Raw genomic sequence first — 16,984 nt, 5'->3', positions numbered from 1 at the left:
AAATATATTTCACATAGATATTTTGTCTTTGTCCATTGTTCAGGATCATAGTTTCCAAAACCCCTGGAATTTCCTGAGCAATGGGAAGACCTTCTGTTATAATATCTGGACTCATATCCTCACTTCCTGAAGTAGCTTCACAGTCACAGAGGTAAAATGGTGTGTCTCAGTCATTTATAACACAACTTTCCAACATAATAGGGCTTATGTTGAAAAGCACCTAAGGATGGGTGTTGGTTGAATTTCCCACCACCTAATTTGAGGGTGGTGGAAAGGGGTCCCCAAGGTTGAATGAGTCATCTACGGCCAATGAGTTAATCAATCATGTCAATGCAATGAAGAATCCATAAACATCCAAAAGAGGAGGGCTTATGGGCTTCCACGTGACACCATGCCAGGCCCCAAAACTCTATAAAGACAGAAGTTTCTTTGTTTGGGACATCACCTAATACATCTCTTCAGCTGGCTACTGATTCCTATGCTTTAATACCCTTTCCGATAAGCTGGTGACCTAGTGAGTAAATGAGTTTCCTGAGTTCTGTGAGCTATTCTAGCAAATTAATTGAGCCCAAGAGGGGGTGGCTGGAACCTCTGATTTATAGCTACTCAGAAGCACAGGTGACAGCTTAAGCTTGTGACTGGCATCTGAAGCAGAGGGCAGTCACTGCTCTAGTTGGTTTATTCAGTGACCCGAGTTGGTTTATTCAGAATAGTAGGGTTCTCTCTTGCTGACGGTGAGTTCCTGAAGGGGAAACAAGAGTATCCTGCTCAACTCTGCAGATGCCAGTACTCAAGGGGTCACCTCTAGACAGAATATGCCCAAAATTTCTGAATGGTTCATCCTCATCAGCATTGAGTCCTAACCTGTGGGGTCAGATGCTAACACCCAGGTAGAAAGCGCCAGAATTGGGTTGAACTACAGAAACCCAACTGGTGTCGGAGCATTGTTTGGTCCTGAGTGGTGGGTGGAGGAGCCACAGCTCCCCCATACAAACACTGGAAATTGGAAGCAGAAACCTCTTATAAAGGCCTAAAGTGGAGTTTTAAAAAGTACTAATTTTCAGCTGGTTTGCTAACTTAAGCTGCATACATCCACAGACTTATGTTTTTTAATGAAATGTTTTAAAATACACAAAAATAAAACAGTGTGATGAACCCCACATGTAGTCTACTGAAACAATACATTTGGTCAGTCTTGTTTCCAACAATACATTTGGTCAGTCTTGCTCTCCCATAATTTTCCCACCAGATCTGATATCCTTGTATCCATCAGTATTTTAGTTTGTATCTACAAAAGATAAGGATTTTCAAAAATCATAACCCTAAAGCTATTATGACACTAATAAGATTAATAGTAATGCCTTAAGTTTCAGTTACTCTCTAGTTCCTATTCAACTTACCCCTAATTCTTTTTTAGAAAGTCTTTCTCTGATAGGTCTGTTCAGTGCTAGCGAGCTCCTTGGAGGAAGCAGAATACTTTGTTCACCTCTGTGAATCCCAATGGGTTCATGCTCCTCAGCAACTCCTCTCTCAAAAGTAAAAAGCAAGAAGCTTTCTGTTTACTTGAATTCTGGGATGGGAAGAGGACAGACACACGTGCCACTGAGGGCTGTCCTTTCTCCTGGAGAGAGTTCTCATAAAGCTGAAGGATCTGACACATGAGAAAAAGAAAGGCCATAGCGCCATCAAGTCGTAGGCGCACTCTTTTTTCAGAGTTCAACGTGAAATGGGGCTAAATCCCAGAGAGTAATACAGCCGATGCGGTGGGCCAGTCCAGAGCCATGGGGCATTCTCAAACACACAACACACTGGGGGCAAAGTCTGCAGGATGGATGTCAGTAGCCTGGAAGAAAATCCCAGAAACAGCAGTAAATCATTGTGAATCCCTAGAAACCAAATCAAGTGGGACGGGAATGGATGGTGAATGGGGGAATTAGGCAAAACTCCCAGAAGAGGCAAAGGTTGGCTAACGCTACATAATTACCATGCTATGGAAAGAGCCCAGAATCAAGGGCTCTTAGTGCTTTTATGGATTTTTTATAGAAATGCTGCATCAACAAAAACCTTGGTGGTACAGAGAATGACAATGTCTGAGGCAAACAGGCACTAACATCTGTGAGTTAAAAAAGCAGCAGCTGAAAAAGTTTTAGGAACATCTCACTCCAATGTATTTCACATAGTTACCTTTTTATCTATGCGTAAGAGTGATGTATGGAAAAATCAATGTCTAATTAAGTTTAAAAGAGCTCTTTAAATAAGTAGAAAATAAAAATGTTACCTGATAAGAAAGCATTGTGTTATACTTCAATGGACAGTGTTTTTCTTTCCTAGTGGTACATAAAATAATGATTTTATGAATAATAGCATTTTAGATTTGATGGAAAGGGGTATATTATAGACAAAGGGGGAAATGGGTGATCGTTAATGACAAGAAAAGAAAAACAAGTGGGCCCGCTTACAGGCGCAGAGGGATAGGGACTGGCAAGGCGCAGGGAGGAGAGGAAAGGGGCTAGGCCCTTTGAAGGTCACAAGCCAAATGGTCAAAATCGAGGTCAATGAGGAAGCCCTTGAGGCAGGAAAAACCATGATGCTGAGACTGCAAGGCACCCCACGCTGGGTCAACCAGTACAAACCCCTAGTGCGAGAACCATCCCATTTACCAAATGACAGCAGCCGCACATACTGATAACAGGGTACTTAATTTATGGGCATCTCCAAAACACAGGTCTGTAATTTGCATCAGTTCCAGCCTCCTAGGGCAGTTTAGCTGCGAAAGAAAAGCCCTTCATTTGAAGCATTCGTCCACTCCCTGCCCTGGCCTCTGCAGTGGAGATGGAGGAAGCGGAACAGCCTCGCTTGAGCCTGCAGACCTTAAAATTACCCTTTCTTTCCTGCCATGTCAATGTTCCAGTTGTTTTATCCAGAAACATGCTGCAGGCACAGCACAGAACCCCATAATGCATCTAATGACCCCTCTTCAAGGCCAATGGTTTCTATGAAAAGCCACTGGGTGCTCTGCCTTGAGAACCAGGGGGACCTGCAGTTTCCCACCATTCCACCTCCCTAACGTGTCGGTGCACAATGAAGTCACATGTCCATTTTATTTTCCACAGATGTCACAGATCACAGAGTCTCAACATGACCTGGCTCTTCAGGGCCTGGGTTCCAGGCAGGTGTCTGACCTCTGGTTTCCTGCAGATTTGCACCAACAATAGCTCGCAGAGATTACTCAGGGTGGAAACTGTGCTGGGGCAGGTGCATGGGGACTGGACAGGATTTCTCATGAAGTGATGATGTGCGTGGAAAGCCTTCTACAAATATGCGGTATGATGTAATGGTGTGCCTGACAATGGACAAGGCAGGCTCACCCACTCCGACTTAGCACTTTATGGAGATCAGCCCAGAAATCAAGCCACAAACTTGTTTCACATGCACATTCTAAGTCAACCAGCAAATCACCCTGGAGGTGCCTAGCGCAGCCCTAGGTCTGTGATGGGGAGGGGCTGGCGAAGAAATCCCCTCATCACCAAACACACGGTGTGGCTAACAGGAGACCCAAGATTCCCACATGGTGGAGGGGGCGCCACCACTGACAACCGAAGCCTACAACCTTGGAGAAAGAAAGTTGGCTCGTTTATTTAGAAAAGAAAACCAAGGAGTACAGAGATCGCTAAAATGGCTGGACACGGCTGAAGCTGGGGCTTGTGGCCAAGTACACCACAAAGGCTCATGTCCTTCAAGTCTCAGCTCAGCCCTGCTCAAACCTCGCCTTCCTGATGTGACCACCCATTATAACACCGCAGCTGCCCCCTCCAACAATTCCTAATCCCCTCACGCTACTCTGGATTTTCCATGGCACACTGCACCTTCTCTCACACTCTATAATTTACTTACCTACCATGCTTTTGTCTAGCTCCCCACCACAATGAAAGTTCCAGGAGCACAGGAATTTTGCCGCTGTTACATTCTACCTCCATAACCCTACATACCCACCCAACAGAATATCTGGCACACGGTAGGCACACAAGAAACACTCGTTGAAAGAATGGACAAAAGGGACCGGAGCCTGCTTGCATTTCATTTCTGCTCTCTGGCCAGAGGGCCAGGCTGACTCCTGTCTTCAGGACAAGCCAGGACCTGAACACAGAACATCTCTACGCAAAGGAAAAAAAGAAGAAACCATCAAAATGGACGCCACTGCCATCAAAGCATGACTGTGTGTGCAACTGCTTTGAAATGCCTTCCAGGAGCGCCCGCCATGACCCAGCAGGACGAGGGCACTGCCTGCACATGGAAGGGACTGTGAGACCTGGTCTAAGGGCAAGCTGCCTCCCACACCACCAGCCAACAGAAACCTGGATGTCAAAACCTGCCGGCCACCCCACCGTCCCCGGACGTCCAGGAGCTGTCTCCCAGCTGACAAGGCAGGCCCCGCCAAGCACTAGCTCTACAAAGCTGGGGCAGTTACTGAAGCTTGCAGTGTTCAGTTGTTTTATCAGTAAAACGAGAGGAACCAGTAAAACGAGAGGACTGTTGGGAGTAGGGAGAATACTCACATCTGGAGAACATCAGGACCTGCCTAGCACACTGTGGGTGCTAACAGTGTGATAATTGAGTGCTTTTCCCAGGGGTCCCCCCCTAGACCACACAGAGAGGCAGCTCTGTACATGGAGGTGGCAAGAAAAACAGAAAACAAAGTTAACCCTGACCACAGCAGTGGTTCTTAATCGGGGGCCATTCCTTCCAGGGACACTTGTGGGCACTGTTTGCTTCCACAGCTGAGCTGGGGTGCCACCAGCACCTAGTGGGTGGAGACTGAAGAAGCTGCTAAACAGCCTACTACACACAGGGCAGCCCCACACAATGGAAATTATCCAAAATGTCAAACATGCCAGAGTTGAGAAAAACTGAACCAGAGAGCAACCAATGCCCCCCCAAGAATCCCCGTCCCTGACAAAACACATGTCCTGGTTTGGGACCTGGAAATTCAGCAGCTTTATCCCCTGACATCCTGGCCATCCCTCCTGGATAAGGGTCACCAGGCAGGAAACTGCTAGCCCTGACAGGCCAAGCTGGCCGGCAGGAGGGGTCTGGGAGAGACTCCTGGGAGGCAGAAGCAGAAGGAACAGTTCAACAGGGCGGGTGAACAAGGGCAGGCTGGGCCATACTACCTGGCCCACCTCATGTGCCCTGGCGGCCACCCCGCAGCTGCTGCTTCATGACAGGCAGGACTCTAAGACACATAACTCCCCACGGCTGGGAAAGCTTTTTATATGTAGGCCCAGGAGTGAGACTCTACGTGACTGTTTTTGGTTTTTCAAATGCAGTCCTGATGAATCACTGCCATCCACATTCCAGCCAAGAAACCCAATCCATATAAAATGACACATCTCCAGGGCCCCTACACTGGACATGACTTAATGCAAAAATGCCAAGTGTTTCACCCAGGGCTGCAGGGGGCAGAGTGAGAGCAGGAGCCATCGGAGAGGAGGGGTTGGGGTGGGGGTAAGGGGCAGATCAGTCCCCTGAGGGCATTGCCTCCCATTACCACAGTGTCCTCAAGGTTAACTTTGTTTTCTGTCCATCTCCTTGCCAACTTCACCCAACAGGACTGCTTCTCTGTGTGGTCTAGGGTGAGCCCCTGGGGAAAACTCTTAAACATGAGCCTGGTTTTTAAATTTCCTAGAAATGGACACAGCCTCAGAGATGATAAAGATGGAGGAGGCTCTCACGACAGGACAGGCAAACTGAATAGGAATGCCTGGTACCTCCATACCTGGGGTTCAAAGCTAAGGTCACATGGCCAAAGGTAAGGTCCCAGATCGGGACATGTGTTCTGGCACTTGAGGGCGGTGGGTACTCTGATTTCGGGCTTCTCAATCTTGACATGGTTGATAGTCTGAGCTGGATCATTTTTGTTGTGGGGCCACCCTGTGCATTAACACCAATTAAGAAAGTAAGGTCAAGGTCTATTCTGAGGACACTTGTCCTCAGCCTACATTGGAATGAGCCAACACTGGGACCTACCCAGGAGGATTTGCTTCGGGAGTGCCAAGAGGTCCTCCTAAGAAACCTTACCCACAAGCAGCTTGGAGCAACGAACCCCAACAGCAACAGAGTCAAAGACTTCCTTGAGGGAAAAGGTGATCTTTTAGGTGAGGGAAGTGAAACCAGGTCAATACCTGTGATCCACGTGGCACATTCACAGGGGTACTACTCAACATGTTCTACTGCTGGCACTAGTGCTCAGTGTGGGCACCAAGGTGGGGTGCAAGAGGCCCCCAAGATGGTAGTTTTTGCCTTTTTAGTTGCTGATCATAAAGAAGGAAAGACCCAGATGGGGCTGGGGGGCTTTCTCAAGAATGGTATTTATTCAACAACCTGTAACTCACTGCTGTCATCTGTGTGGGATGGCTGGAAGCGGGGTTTCCATCTGGACATCTGCCCTGCAGGTCTGCAGACAGAGCTTCCAGAACAGGATTCACATGGAGAAAAGTGAGAAACTAAAAGGGGAAGTGGGTTTGACCAGTTTCGGCTATTTTCTCATCCCATGATTTCGGCTGGGCCAGCTAGGAGATTTCACAGATTTTTTCCCCCCAGGGACACCTTGCCTCCTTCCAGGGATCCCCGCCAGGACCTCACAATCAACTCCTGTGTGTGCCTGTGTCTCTGCCGTAGGCAGCCTCACCACCTCCTGCTTCCACTAAGCCAGCTGCCTCTGGATTTGCTAGAAGTTAAGCAGCCAGCTTTAAAATGACATCTTCCCAAACTGACTTCCCTTTCCCCAGAGATCTGAAAATTACAAATGACAGCTACTAGAAATTATACATACATATATATACATATATATATATATATATATATATATATATATATGCACATGATGTCTGTCTCACCCCTCCCCAATCACTTTTGTGACACCTCACAAGTACCTCTCCGACCCCAACAAGACACCCACCACTCACCAGGAACTTCGGGGGGGGAAATGTACTGAGGCCTGAAGTCTGCATACAACCTTGAATACCTTCCTAAGTCTCCCCAGCCAACTGCAAGGTCTGAGAGCAAGTGGACCCCTCCGTGCGGGTTTCTCTTTCATTTCTGCTAGAGGGTTAAGAGAAGCGCTCATTATTTCTGCACTGTTTATCAGTCACAATCTGTTTCCATTATGTTTGAGCACCCGGAGGCAGCCACAACACAACTCCAGAATAGGGAAACTTGATTTTCTTTAGAGAGAAGTTTATATTACAGTGCCATTTGTCAGATTCTCTGGCTATATGGTGTTTTCCCCCATGCTCTTGCCCTCCCACCACGGCTCCAAATTCTCATTTCAAATGGAATTTCTTTAAACTCCAAAAGATTCTACGTGGTGGGGACAGCACGGTCCCCCTCTTCACAACCACCCCCGAGCGCGCCTGCAGATCTGCTGATATCCATGAAGCGCATGGCTCATGCTCAACCTCGAGCCACACACGCCCTGCCGGGGAAAGCAAGGCTGCAGAGGGAGAGGCAGGGCCAGGAGCCTGGGCGTGGGGCGGGGGGCGGGGAGCCTCCTTGATCGGGAATCCCACTTAGCGATGTGTCCACCAGCAGCTCTGACTGTTCACACGACCACCAAAGAATGTTGTGTTCTCCACCCACTTTCCCGTTGGCTGCTCCTGGATGGGAACCCCACTCTGACACCAAGGCTGGGTACCAGAGAACTGGCATGCATGGTGAATGGACCACTCCCCAAAGGGCAGAGCCTCATGCCATTCATGGTATTAGGATGAGTTTAAATGAACCAACTAAACCATCAGAAGAATGGATTGAAAGAAAGAAAAACATTAGCAATTTTCCAGAAATCAAGTCAACTTAAGGTCTTAGGCATATTTTCAAAGGGATATTTAGGTTTTTCTTTGTCTTTCTCCTTTCTTTCCATTTCTTGCCATTCATTCAGCACCTACTCTTTGCCATCACCTACCAGCGGCATTTAATTCTTGGCACAAGATAAACACAGTACAACTGATAAGGCACTGATCACAAAGATCTACAAAGAGCTCACAAAGACGCAACAAAAACAAGTAAACAATCCCGTCAAAAAATGGGCAGAAAAACTAAAAAGACACTTCTCCAAAGAGGAAATGCAAATGGCCAACAGGTATATGAAAAAATGTTCAACATCCCTTAGAATCAGGGAAATGCGGGCCTCCCAGGTGGCGCAGCGGTTGAGCGCTGGGTTGCGAAGCTGCCCACAGCCTCTGCAGCGCCGGTTCAATCCCTGGCTGCTCCCCGGCCACCGGAGGAGGGTCCCACATGGTGCGCAGACCTCTCCTGCCGCCCGCTGCTCCCCTCAGCAGTGTACTTCGTCAGTCTGCCTGCTCTACTCTCCGCTCTGACTCTGGTGAATTCTCTCACCCTCCCACGCTTCTGACTGTACCCAATGCTTGTATAAAATAAAAATAAATAAATCTTTAAGAAAAAAAAAAAGGCAATGCATTGTATAATTAAAAAAAAAAGAATCAGGGAAATGCAAAAACAGACGACTGGATCAAGAAGATGTGGCATATATACACAATGGAATATTATTCAGCATTCAAAAAGATAAACTCATGTCATTCGCAGCAACGTGGACGGAGCTAAAAGGGATTATGCTCAGTGAAATGAATCAGGAGGAAAAAAAAAAAGACTGGATGGTTCCGCTTATAGAAGGAATATAGGGGAACCACATAAGGGATCGGGGGGAAAATAACAAAAAACTTGGCAGGAAACTACAAATCAGAGATATTCTGTGGGGGAGGGTGTGGTAAAGGGATCAGAACAGGGGAGAGAAGAGCACAAGGGACCATGGTGATGGTTCATGGGTGAATGGGTGGTGGGAATTTTACAGGGAATATGCCTAAACAGAGAAAGCACACAAGCATATATTGTACAAAAATGAACAATGATGTAAAATATATAAATAAAAAACAAAAAAAATGAAGAGGCGGCTGCTGAGGGTCAGAGAGGTTCAGTATATTATAAATGTCACTAAGCAGAAAGGGACAGGCTGCTAGCATCACTCAGTGTCAATACATGGATTCACACCGTTCCCCTTCGTTTGAATGTCCACTAATCAAGTTCAAAAAACATTAGTGGTTCCCTAAAATCAACCAAATTAAGAGCCAATAAGTCAACTTGGCATTCAAAGCCCTCTACAATTTAGTGCCAAATTCTTCTCATTTTACACCCTAATGTTCCCCTATACTTGCACCATGCTCTAGCCAGGAGACCCCTCTCCTCCCCCGAATGCATTGTATCTCATCCCAGTCCTCCACCCTTGGACCCCCAAAACAAGGACTACATTACCTGTGTTAGTTCATGGAGTGAGGGGCCCTTTGGCCAAGTCCTCCCAAGGATGTGGGGTGCACAGACACGGGGACACAGGCTTAACAAACTCTGTCAGCAGAGCTCATCCTTCACACACTGGAAAACCCTTCCCTTTCCATCCTATATAGCCACACTTTATCCAGAGGCAGGTTCATTTCCACAGAAACCCCATCCTCTCTTCTGCAGCTCCCTCCAATGCCAGCAAACCAAGGCCCAGGGGAGACTTAACATGATTAAAATTTTAAAGCATTTAAGATACTCAAAGGAATCGCATCCTTGAAGTGCAAATCACCAATTTAGGGAGAAAGAGCTCAATACAGGGGAGTAGAGGAAGGAGCTACACAAATGTAAATGAAATATAAATTGAAACAATATTGCGCATAAATTGATTGACCACACACTGGGAACTTCAGTACCAAATTGTGCCACAAGGCCTGGCCAGAGTTGGTTCTCAGCACCTGCTCCTGAGGTGAGCTGGTTTTCTGGATTTTGCCAAAAGGAGAATAACAGTTCTGAGATGAGTTATTTAATAGGCAGGGCACAAAGCGAAGAGACGGAGCTGGGGTGCTGAAGCAGCAGAAATACTAGTCAGGCTCCCATCAGACAATCCCCCAATGTCTAACACTGAAGTCTGGTACCTCATGAAAAAATGGCAGGGCATAGAAAAACTGGCTAACTATGGAATTAGTAGTCTTGACTTAAATAGTATGAAACGACAAGAAATAGAAGTCCACTTATATCTAGAAAAGTATAGCTAGTATTTAAATTCTGCCTTTACATGCGTTACTCATTATCTTTTTCTGTCCACACTTTACAAGCTACACATTTCCTTTTATCATGAGAATGAACTAAATTTGAAAGAAACTTTCTAGTCTCTAAATCTACGGAAACAATTTGGGAGGAAGGAACATTATACTGTTTTACACTCTAGATTAGGAAATTGAGAACAGGGGGCCTGAGGGATCTGTTCAGCCCCTCCAGACAGAGTACTGGGGCTTCAACTCTATCAGTGCCCACCACCCTAAGTTAATGAGTCCTCAAGCACAATTTCAAAAGCTAATGCATCTACACACCTCTCCCTCAACTGACAAATCACTTAACCATTCTAAAGGCTAGGATTCAATTTTATGTTCATTGACAGGCAGGCTCCCAAGTCACCAATCCGTGTGATTTTCCACACGTTTTCTATTATCAGTATCTTCCTTATGCCACCAAGCCACTAGGTGTTCTTGATTTTTTTTATTTTTAACTAAGGATCACACTTCAGAGGTCAACAGGGAAGACCCCATCCATCAGCTGAAGCCCACCAGGGAGAAACTGATCTCTGCAGATGTGAAGTCCTCATGCTGCTGTGTCTAATCACATGTACTAATGAGAGTGGCAAACCAAGGAAAGAGATGCCAAGGGTGGCTTATTTGCTTGGTTTTCTCCTGGATGAAAGGCAGATGGCTGTGCCAGGTCTCAGCAGCACACCAGGCTATGCAGACCCACCAAGGCACAGTTTACTGGGAAGCAAAATTTTAAAAATAATTTCAATTTAGCAAGGCCATACATTTCAAAGGGCTATGCTGCTTCCACTCTCCTTACCCTTCAAGAATAAAAGTGCATTTAAAAGGAGGGGAGGGAGGATGGAGGCACTTAGAATACTCGGTCAGCTCAGCACCCAGTTAGGCCACTTCAGTACCTGGAAAGACTGTTTCCATTTCTGCCCTGCCAGATAAAACAAACCCATGAAATTCACCAAAAAGCAAACAAGAGACCTCCACTCATCTGATATCCTCAGCTGAGAAGAAATGAGGGAACAGCTGGATGGACCCACAGACCAAGCAAGGGAGGAAGCCTCTGAGAAGCTGACCCTCAGCACTGATTCTTACGGGCCAGACTTTCGGACTCAAGTCTGTTGTCTGTAGCCAGTCCCGCTTGGCTTGTGCCAGGATAACGTTCCCTGGGTACGAGCCGACCCGTGGTCCACCTCCTCTAACTCAGAAATTCCTGGGTTTGCGGTGACACTCAATGGGGGGTGACAGGATTTTGGAAAAAATAACGCTGCTTTCAGAGCCTCTTAGCCACCAAACCACCAAACCGCCTGCGCGTGTGCACCAGCCGGAGCCCCCAGCGCCCGCAGGACGGCGCCGTCCCGGCCTCTCCGGCGCCCCATTCACCCCGGAAAGCGCCGGGTGCCCGGAGCGGCGTAAAGGGTCCCGGCGGCCTGACCGCTTGGCCCCTGGGGGCTGTCGAAAACACACTCTTGGAAGAGGGACTATCCCCGCGAAACGGCGGAGTGGGGCTGGGAATGGGGACCCCGCAGACCACGTCCGGCCGGCGCAGGGGGTCGGGACAGTGTAACGCCCGCGGCGCCGGGGGGGGGGGGGGGGGGGGGCCCGCCGCGGCGCCTCACACCGCGCAAAGCGCCGCGGTTCTGCACTTGACACCGCCCCGGGGAGTCTGCTTAATCCCGCGTGGCGCTAGCTGCGCCCCGACCCCGGCCCCGGGGCAAGGAAAGGAGCAGAGAGACCCCAAACTGCTCCCTTCCGCCGAGTGACGAGCGGGGGTAGGTGAGGATTTGCGGCGGCTCGTGCCAAAGGGCTGATAAGAAACTTGGACTCCCCTGCCCTGCCGTGCACGCCGAGCCGCGAAGGCAGCCGCCCCCCCTCCTCCCCACCCCCTTTGTGTTTCCAGCACCCTCACCCCTAAACTTCCCACCGCAGCGGGTGGGGCTCCGGCGGCCGGACAAGACTCAACTTAAACTACGTGGGGCAGAGGGGGGGCGTCTACCGAGAGGACGGGGCGGGCACGAAAGGAGCCCGGGGTCCCCAGTCCGCGGGGCTGCACCGGGCAGCCCTCCCCGCGGCGGGCGGACGCCGAGGGCTGGATGCGCCCCGGCCTCGGGAGGCCCGGGCGGGCGGGGGCCGGAGGGAGGTCCGGGCAGAGAGCCGGGGCGGGGGCTCCCCCTCCGCGCCCCGCGGCCACGTCCGAGCGAGGGGTGGGCGGCGGGGCGGGAAGCGCGGCGGCACTAGGGGGCCGGGGTGCTGGGGGGGCCGGGGGCGGGGGGACCCGCCGGGCAGGGCGTCCCACTCACCTTCCTGCCGGCGCCGCCGCCCGCGCCCGCGGCCAGCGCGGAGCCGCCCCCCGAGTACATGTAGTAGGCGATGCCCAGCACCCACAGGAAGGCGAAGCACAGCAGCATCCGCGAGCGCCGCCGCATCCTCCCAACTCGGCCGCCGGCCGCGCCGCTGCTCGCGAGTGCTGCGAGGCCGGGGGCGGGGCGCGGCGGGGAGGGCGCAGGAAGGGGAAGGCGCGGCGGCTCCTCCCCGGCGCGGCGGCGGCTCCGGGCGGCGAAGGCGGCGCGCACTGGGCGCCCGAGCTCCGCCCCGGGCCGGGAGCGCCGCGCGGCGCCCGAGCAGGAAGCGGCGGCCTCGGAGGCGGCGAAGGGGTCAGGGAGCAAAGGGCGACCAATCGGCGGCGGCTGCGGGGGCCCGAGCGCGGGCCGGAGGAGGGGACGACCGCGTCTCCATGGCTGCAGCACGCCGGCCTCCGCCGGGACCGCCCCGCCCCGCCCCCTCTGCGTCGCCCCGCCCCCCTGCGTCGCCCCCGCCGCCGAGCCCCGCCCCCCGTGAGTGACAGGTGGCTGCCCGGGCCCCGAAGAGCGCGCGCACGTGCACGCGCACGCGGGACACTCTCCGTCATTGCTGCCTCGCGGCCACCTACGGGCTCTCCTGTCTTCGGACCAGCTCTGACCCTGAGCCGGCTGGCTCTTGTGGACCTACCCGTATGCGTTTTTTGGTTCAAAACCCCTTCTGGACCCGACTTTGCTGCTACTCGCTGCAGTTTTCTTACTGATCTCGCTGGAAAACATCTCTGAACCCCTGCTCTTCATTGTGTTTATATATTTAAGCTGAGGTGGGGGCCTAGAGGCAGAAACAATAAGTTTCAAGGGAACATTTTTCTGGGAATGAATAAAGCGCGAACAGCAGGTTTTAGTTTTGTTTTGCTTTTTAAGTAAACATGAAAGAAGAAGGAAAACTATCCACACATATATGTATTTGTGTGTATATTATATTTTTTTTGGAATTTGTTATGCATTAAAGTTTATTCTAACACTATATAAAGGGTTCCAGTTTAGTTTTCCTTATCCAAATGTCTAACATAGATTCTTTATAGCATTTAAAAACATAGTATGGTAATTTAACAGAATGCAATGAAAACTAAAAAAAATAAATAAATAAAACTCTGCATTATGTGCCAGACCTATGATAAAACCAAAAATAAGCACATTATACTTGTCTTTATGAAAAACAGAATCCATTTTCATTAAAATGTTAAGAAGAAAATGTAGATGTATTTGTGGGAAATGTGTTAGGCCACAGACAATGAATGCTTTTAGTTATTTATAGAAAGAGGGAGGCCTAACAAACAAAATCTATGTTCTGTTTCTCCACATTTTGCTTTGTGATCTGTAGTTACACAATTCATACTTAGTAAATGTATTCATAATTTCTGTTAAATTGGGACATTATTTTTAAAATAAATTTTATTTTTATATTCCCCATACAATTGCAACCCCCTTATTTTGACCCCAATCCCTCCCCTCCCAGTCCCCCACCCCCCATAGAGTGTGCATATTATATTTTTTAAATCTTTTCCTTTTAATATGTTGCTTTCTTAAGAAATAATTAGTGCACTAAACATCTTTAAAGAGGCAAGACAGATCTGTCCTGTAACAGCATCTGTATAACCTTGACAATGCCCTTGTACCATGCAAAGTTTCCAGTGAGAAAGAAATGTTATTTAGCGCTGATATTTTTAATTGATTTCGGGAACTTCCCAGTCTAGAGGATAATGGCAGCTGCCTAGATCTGAATCTCTACCCTGAATCTACTTTCAGGGTAAAAAAAAAAAAACAAGACTCAGCATTCCTAGGACAGAGAATGACATGAACCTAACTTCAAATTACTTAAGTAGAATAAAGGAAAAACATCAAATTCCAACAAAGCTCCCTCCACTGTTGCCAAGCACTTAAGTGAAGCCCAGAGTTAAGTCCCTTTGTAAAGACAATGTCTCACAACAAGATCAACTGAACACAGGTCAGTCTCTTGATTGAAAAAGAGGACAGGTTTGAAAGAGAATAGGACAGGAGGTGGCAGCCTTGAAGAAGCCTTGCTTCTGGGCAAAGTCAGATAAATAAAGAAAGGGTAAAGTCCTTTGGAAGCCTAGCAGTGAGAGGAAAGAAAGAAGAAAGGGGAGAAATTAAAGATCATGCAGAAATAAAAGACAACCTATCTCTCCCTGAACCACTGTTATCTATTAAAAACTGCATTTCATTATACAGGTAGAAGTGAACATCCTTGGACTGGGAACCCTGAGTCAAAATGCCTAATTACAGAAAATCATCAAGTCAACTGCACACACTGCAAATGCAAAAAAGAAAGCAAAATAAATCACATTTCTTATGATGAAAAATTAATCCACATTTCCACTAATAAATCCTCTCCCAACCATGGAGCAGAAAAAGTTTGTAACACCACAAATCAAACTGAACAAAGTATCCTCTATTTGGACACACCCAGGTCTGGGCAGACCCAAGCACACTCACATACACCCTTAGATACAACTAGAATCAGAAATTCAACATCAGAACAGATGACACAAAAATTAGGAAGAAAGAGCTGATCAAATCCAGGAAAGAAATGGAAAATAAAAACAAAACCCCAGAAACAAAGAACAATTACAAAATCCTAAGAAAGAATGTATTCAGAATACATTCAGAATACAAAATATATAAGGGCACTGAATAATAGTAAGAGGATAATTAAGAAAATGAAAATAAGAAAAAGAAAAAAGCAGATAAGGTTTAACGGTAAGTGGTTGAAATGAAAGCCAGGGAAGAAGAACCAAATTACATATAACTGGAGCCCCTAAAGCAAAAACATCAAACAGTGACACAATATTAAAACTAAATCCCAGATGTGATGTACAACATATTAACTATAATTAACATTTCTGTACAATCTATTTGAAAGTTGTTAAGAGTAGATCCTGAGTTGTCAAAAAAGAAAATAATTTGTTCTTAATATACCTACATGAGATGCTGCATGTTAACTAAAGTGATTGTGGTAATCATTCCATAAGTTATTAGTCAATTTATTGTGCTGTACACCTTAAACTTATACAGTGCTATATGCCAATTATATCTTAATAAAACTGGGTAAAAACCTATAATCCCAAAAAAATAATCCAAAGATAAAACAAAATTTAACTTACAGAGAAAAAGTGCCATTTACATACCTTAGAAAATTGGTTGGAATGACCAACTTCAAAATATATCTAAGTAATACTATTACATTTTAGAGACAAAAAGACCAAGTTACATAGAAAGTTAAAAATTTAGGCAAGGGCCTCCCTGGTGGCACAAGGGGTTAAGCACTGTGAAGCTGTCCTCACCCTCTGCAGCACCAGTACAATCCCCAGCCAGCCAGGGAGCTACCCACATGGCGCAGCAGACCTCTCCTGTCTTACCCACTGTTCCCCTCAGCAGTGTATTTCAGTCAGTCTACATGTTCTGCTCCCCACTATCTCTCTGGTGAATCCTCTCACTCACACACCTGCACCTCTGGCATGTACCCTGGTTCTTATATGTACAAATACATAAATCTTTTACAAAAATTTAGGTGAACAATCACACTCTTTTGAACACATAAATCAGGCAACAGGAAAGCAGCATTTATAAGAAACTCAAGGAAAGAAAGTACAAGCCAAGGATTTTTGTATCCAGCCTTCAAGGACCAAGGCTATAGACAAATAGATGTGAACTGAGCTTCAAAATTCAAGAGCATCATAAGCCTTTCCTGGAGAATGGACTTCTCTCCACCAAGACATAAATGAGAAAAGCAACAAAATGACTAAGGAAGAGCCTCCATCTATGCAATTGGTGGAAATACCTGAATTCAACTATATTTCATGTAACTATCATAGCCACACTGACAGAAGTAATATACATGATGTTAAACAAAGTACTTGAGCTTTATTCCCTCTGCCTGTGTGTAGAATGAGTAATAGAACTACAAACAATTTTTGAATTCTTTTTATGTTTTTCTTCATAGTATATGGGTGGACTGATTAAACTATTTTATGCTACTGTGTAATTAGACAAATTAGAAAATGCATTTTTTGGAGCTAGAATTTTTAATATGGAAGAAGGGAGACACAATATGGAATGAGGGAAGGAAAGGAAGATTCCTGTGGAATAGATGTGGAGTTAGAGATAACAGTATGAACTCGTTTCATATATATGTGTGAGATACCTATTTATGCACGCATGTATATCTGTGTTTATATATATAGTCACACATACAAACAAATATATTTTGCAGATATAAAACATATATAATTATTATGAATTCTCTCTCTACATATATATAGATACAGATATAGAAATATAGATACCCTAGGGGCCTTCCTGTGGGGCAGAAGGTTAAGATGCAGCACTATGAAACTATCCACAGCCACTGCAGCACAAGTTCAATCCCTGGCCAGGGAGATACCCACATGGCGTAGCAGACCTCTCCTGACTCACCGGCTGCTCCCCTCAGCAGTATATTTCAGGTAATCCGCTTGTTCTGTTCCCCACTCTGTCTCTGGT

General features: G+C 47.2%; 1 protein-coding gene across 1 annotated transcript in view; it reads right to left on the bottom strand.

Annotated features, from left to right (window-relative positions):
- The window catches only part of GALNT2 (polypeptide N-acetylgalactosaminyltransferase 2), a 181,708-nt gene extending 169,093 nt beyond the window's left edge, over window positions 1-12,615 (bottom strand). The window contains exon 1 of the mRNA XM_037510181.2: window positions 12,425-12,615. Within this exon, the coding sequence (XP_037366078.2) occupies window positions 12,425-12,550 (126 nt within the window). The 5' untranslated portion in view covers window positions 12,551-12,615. The remainder of the gene's footprint in view (window positions 1-12,424) is intronic.
- Between the last annotated feature and the right edge of the window lie 4,369 nt (window positions 12,616-16,984).

This window comes from Talpa occidentalis, unplaced genomic scaffold (genome assembly GCF_014898055.3).
Source record: "Talpa occidentalis isolate TD23 unplaced genomic scaffold, MPIMG_talOcc4v2.1 talOcc4.14, whole genome shotgun sequence".
NCBI classification, from domain to species: domain Eukaryota; kingdom Metazoa; phylum Chordata; class Mammalia; order Eulipotyphla; family Talpidae; genus Talpa; species Talpa occidentalis.
This window is presented reverse-complemented; position numbering and strand designations above follow the sequence as displayed.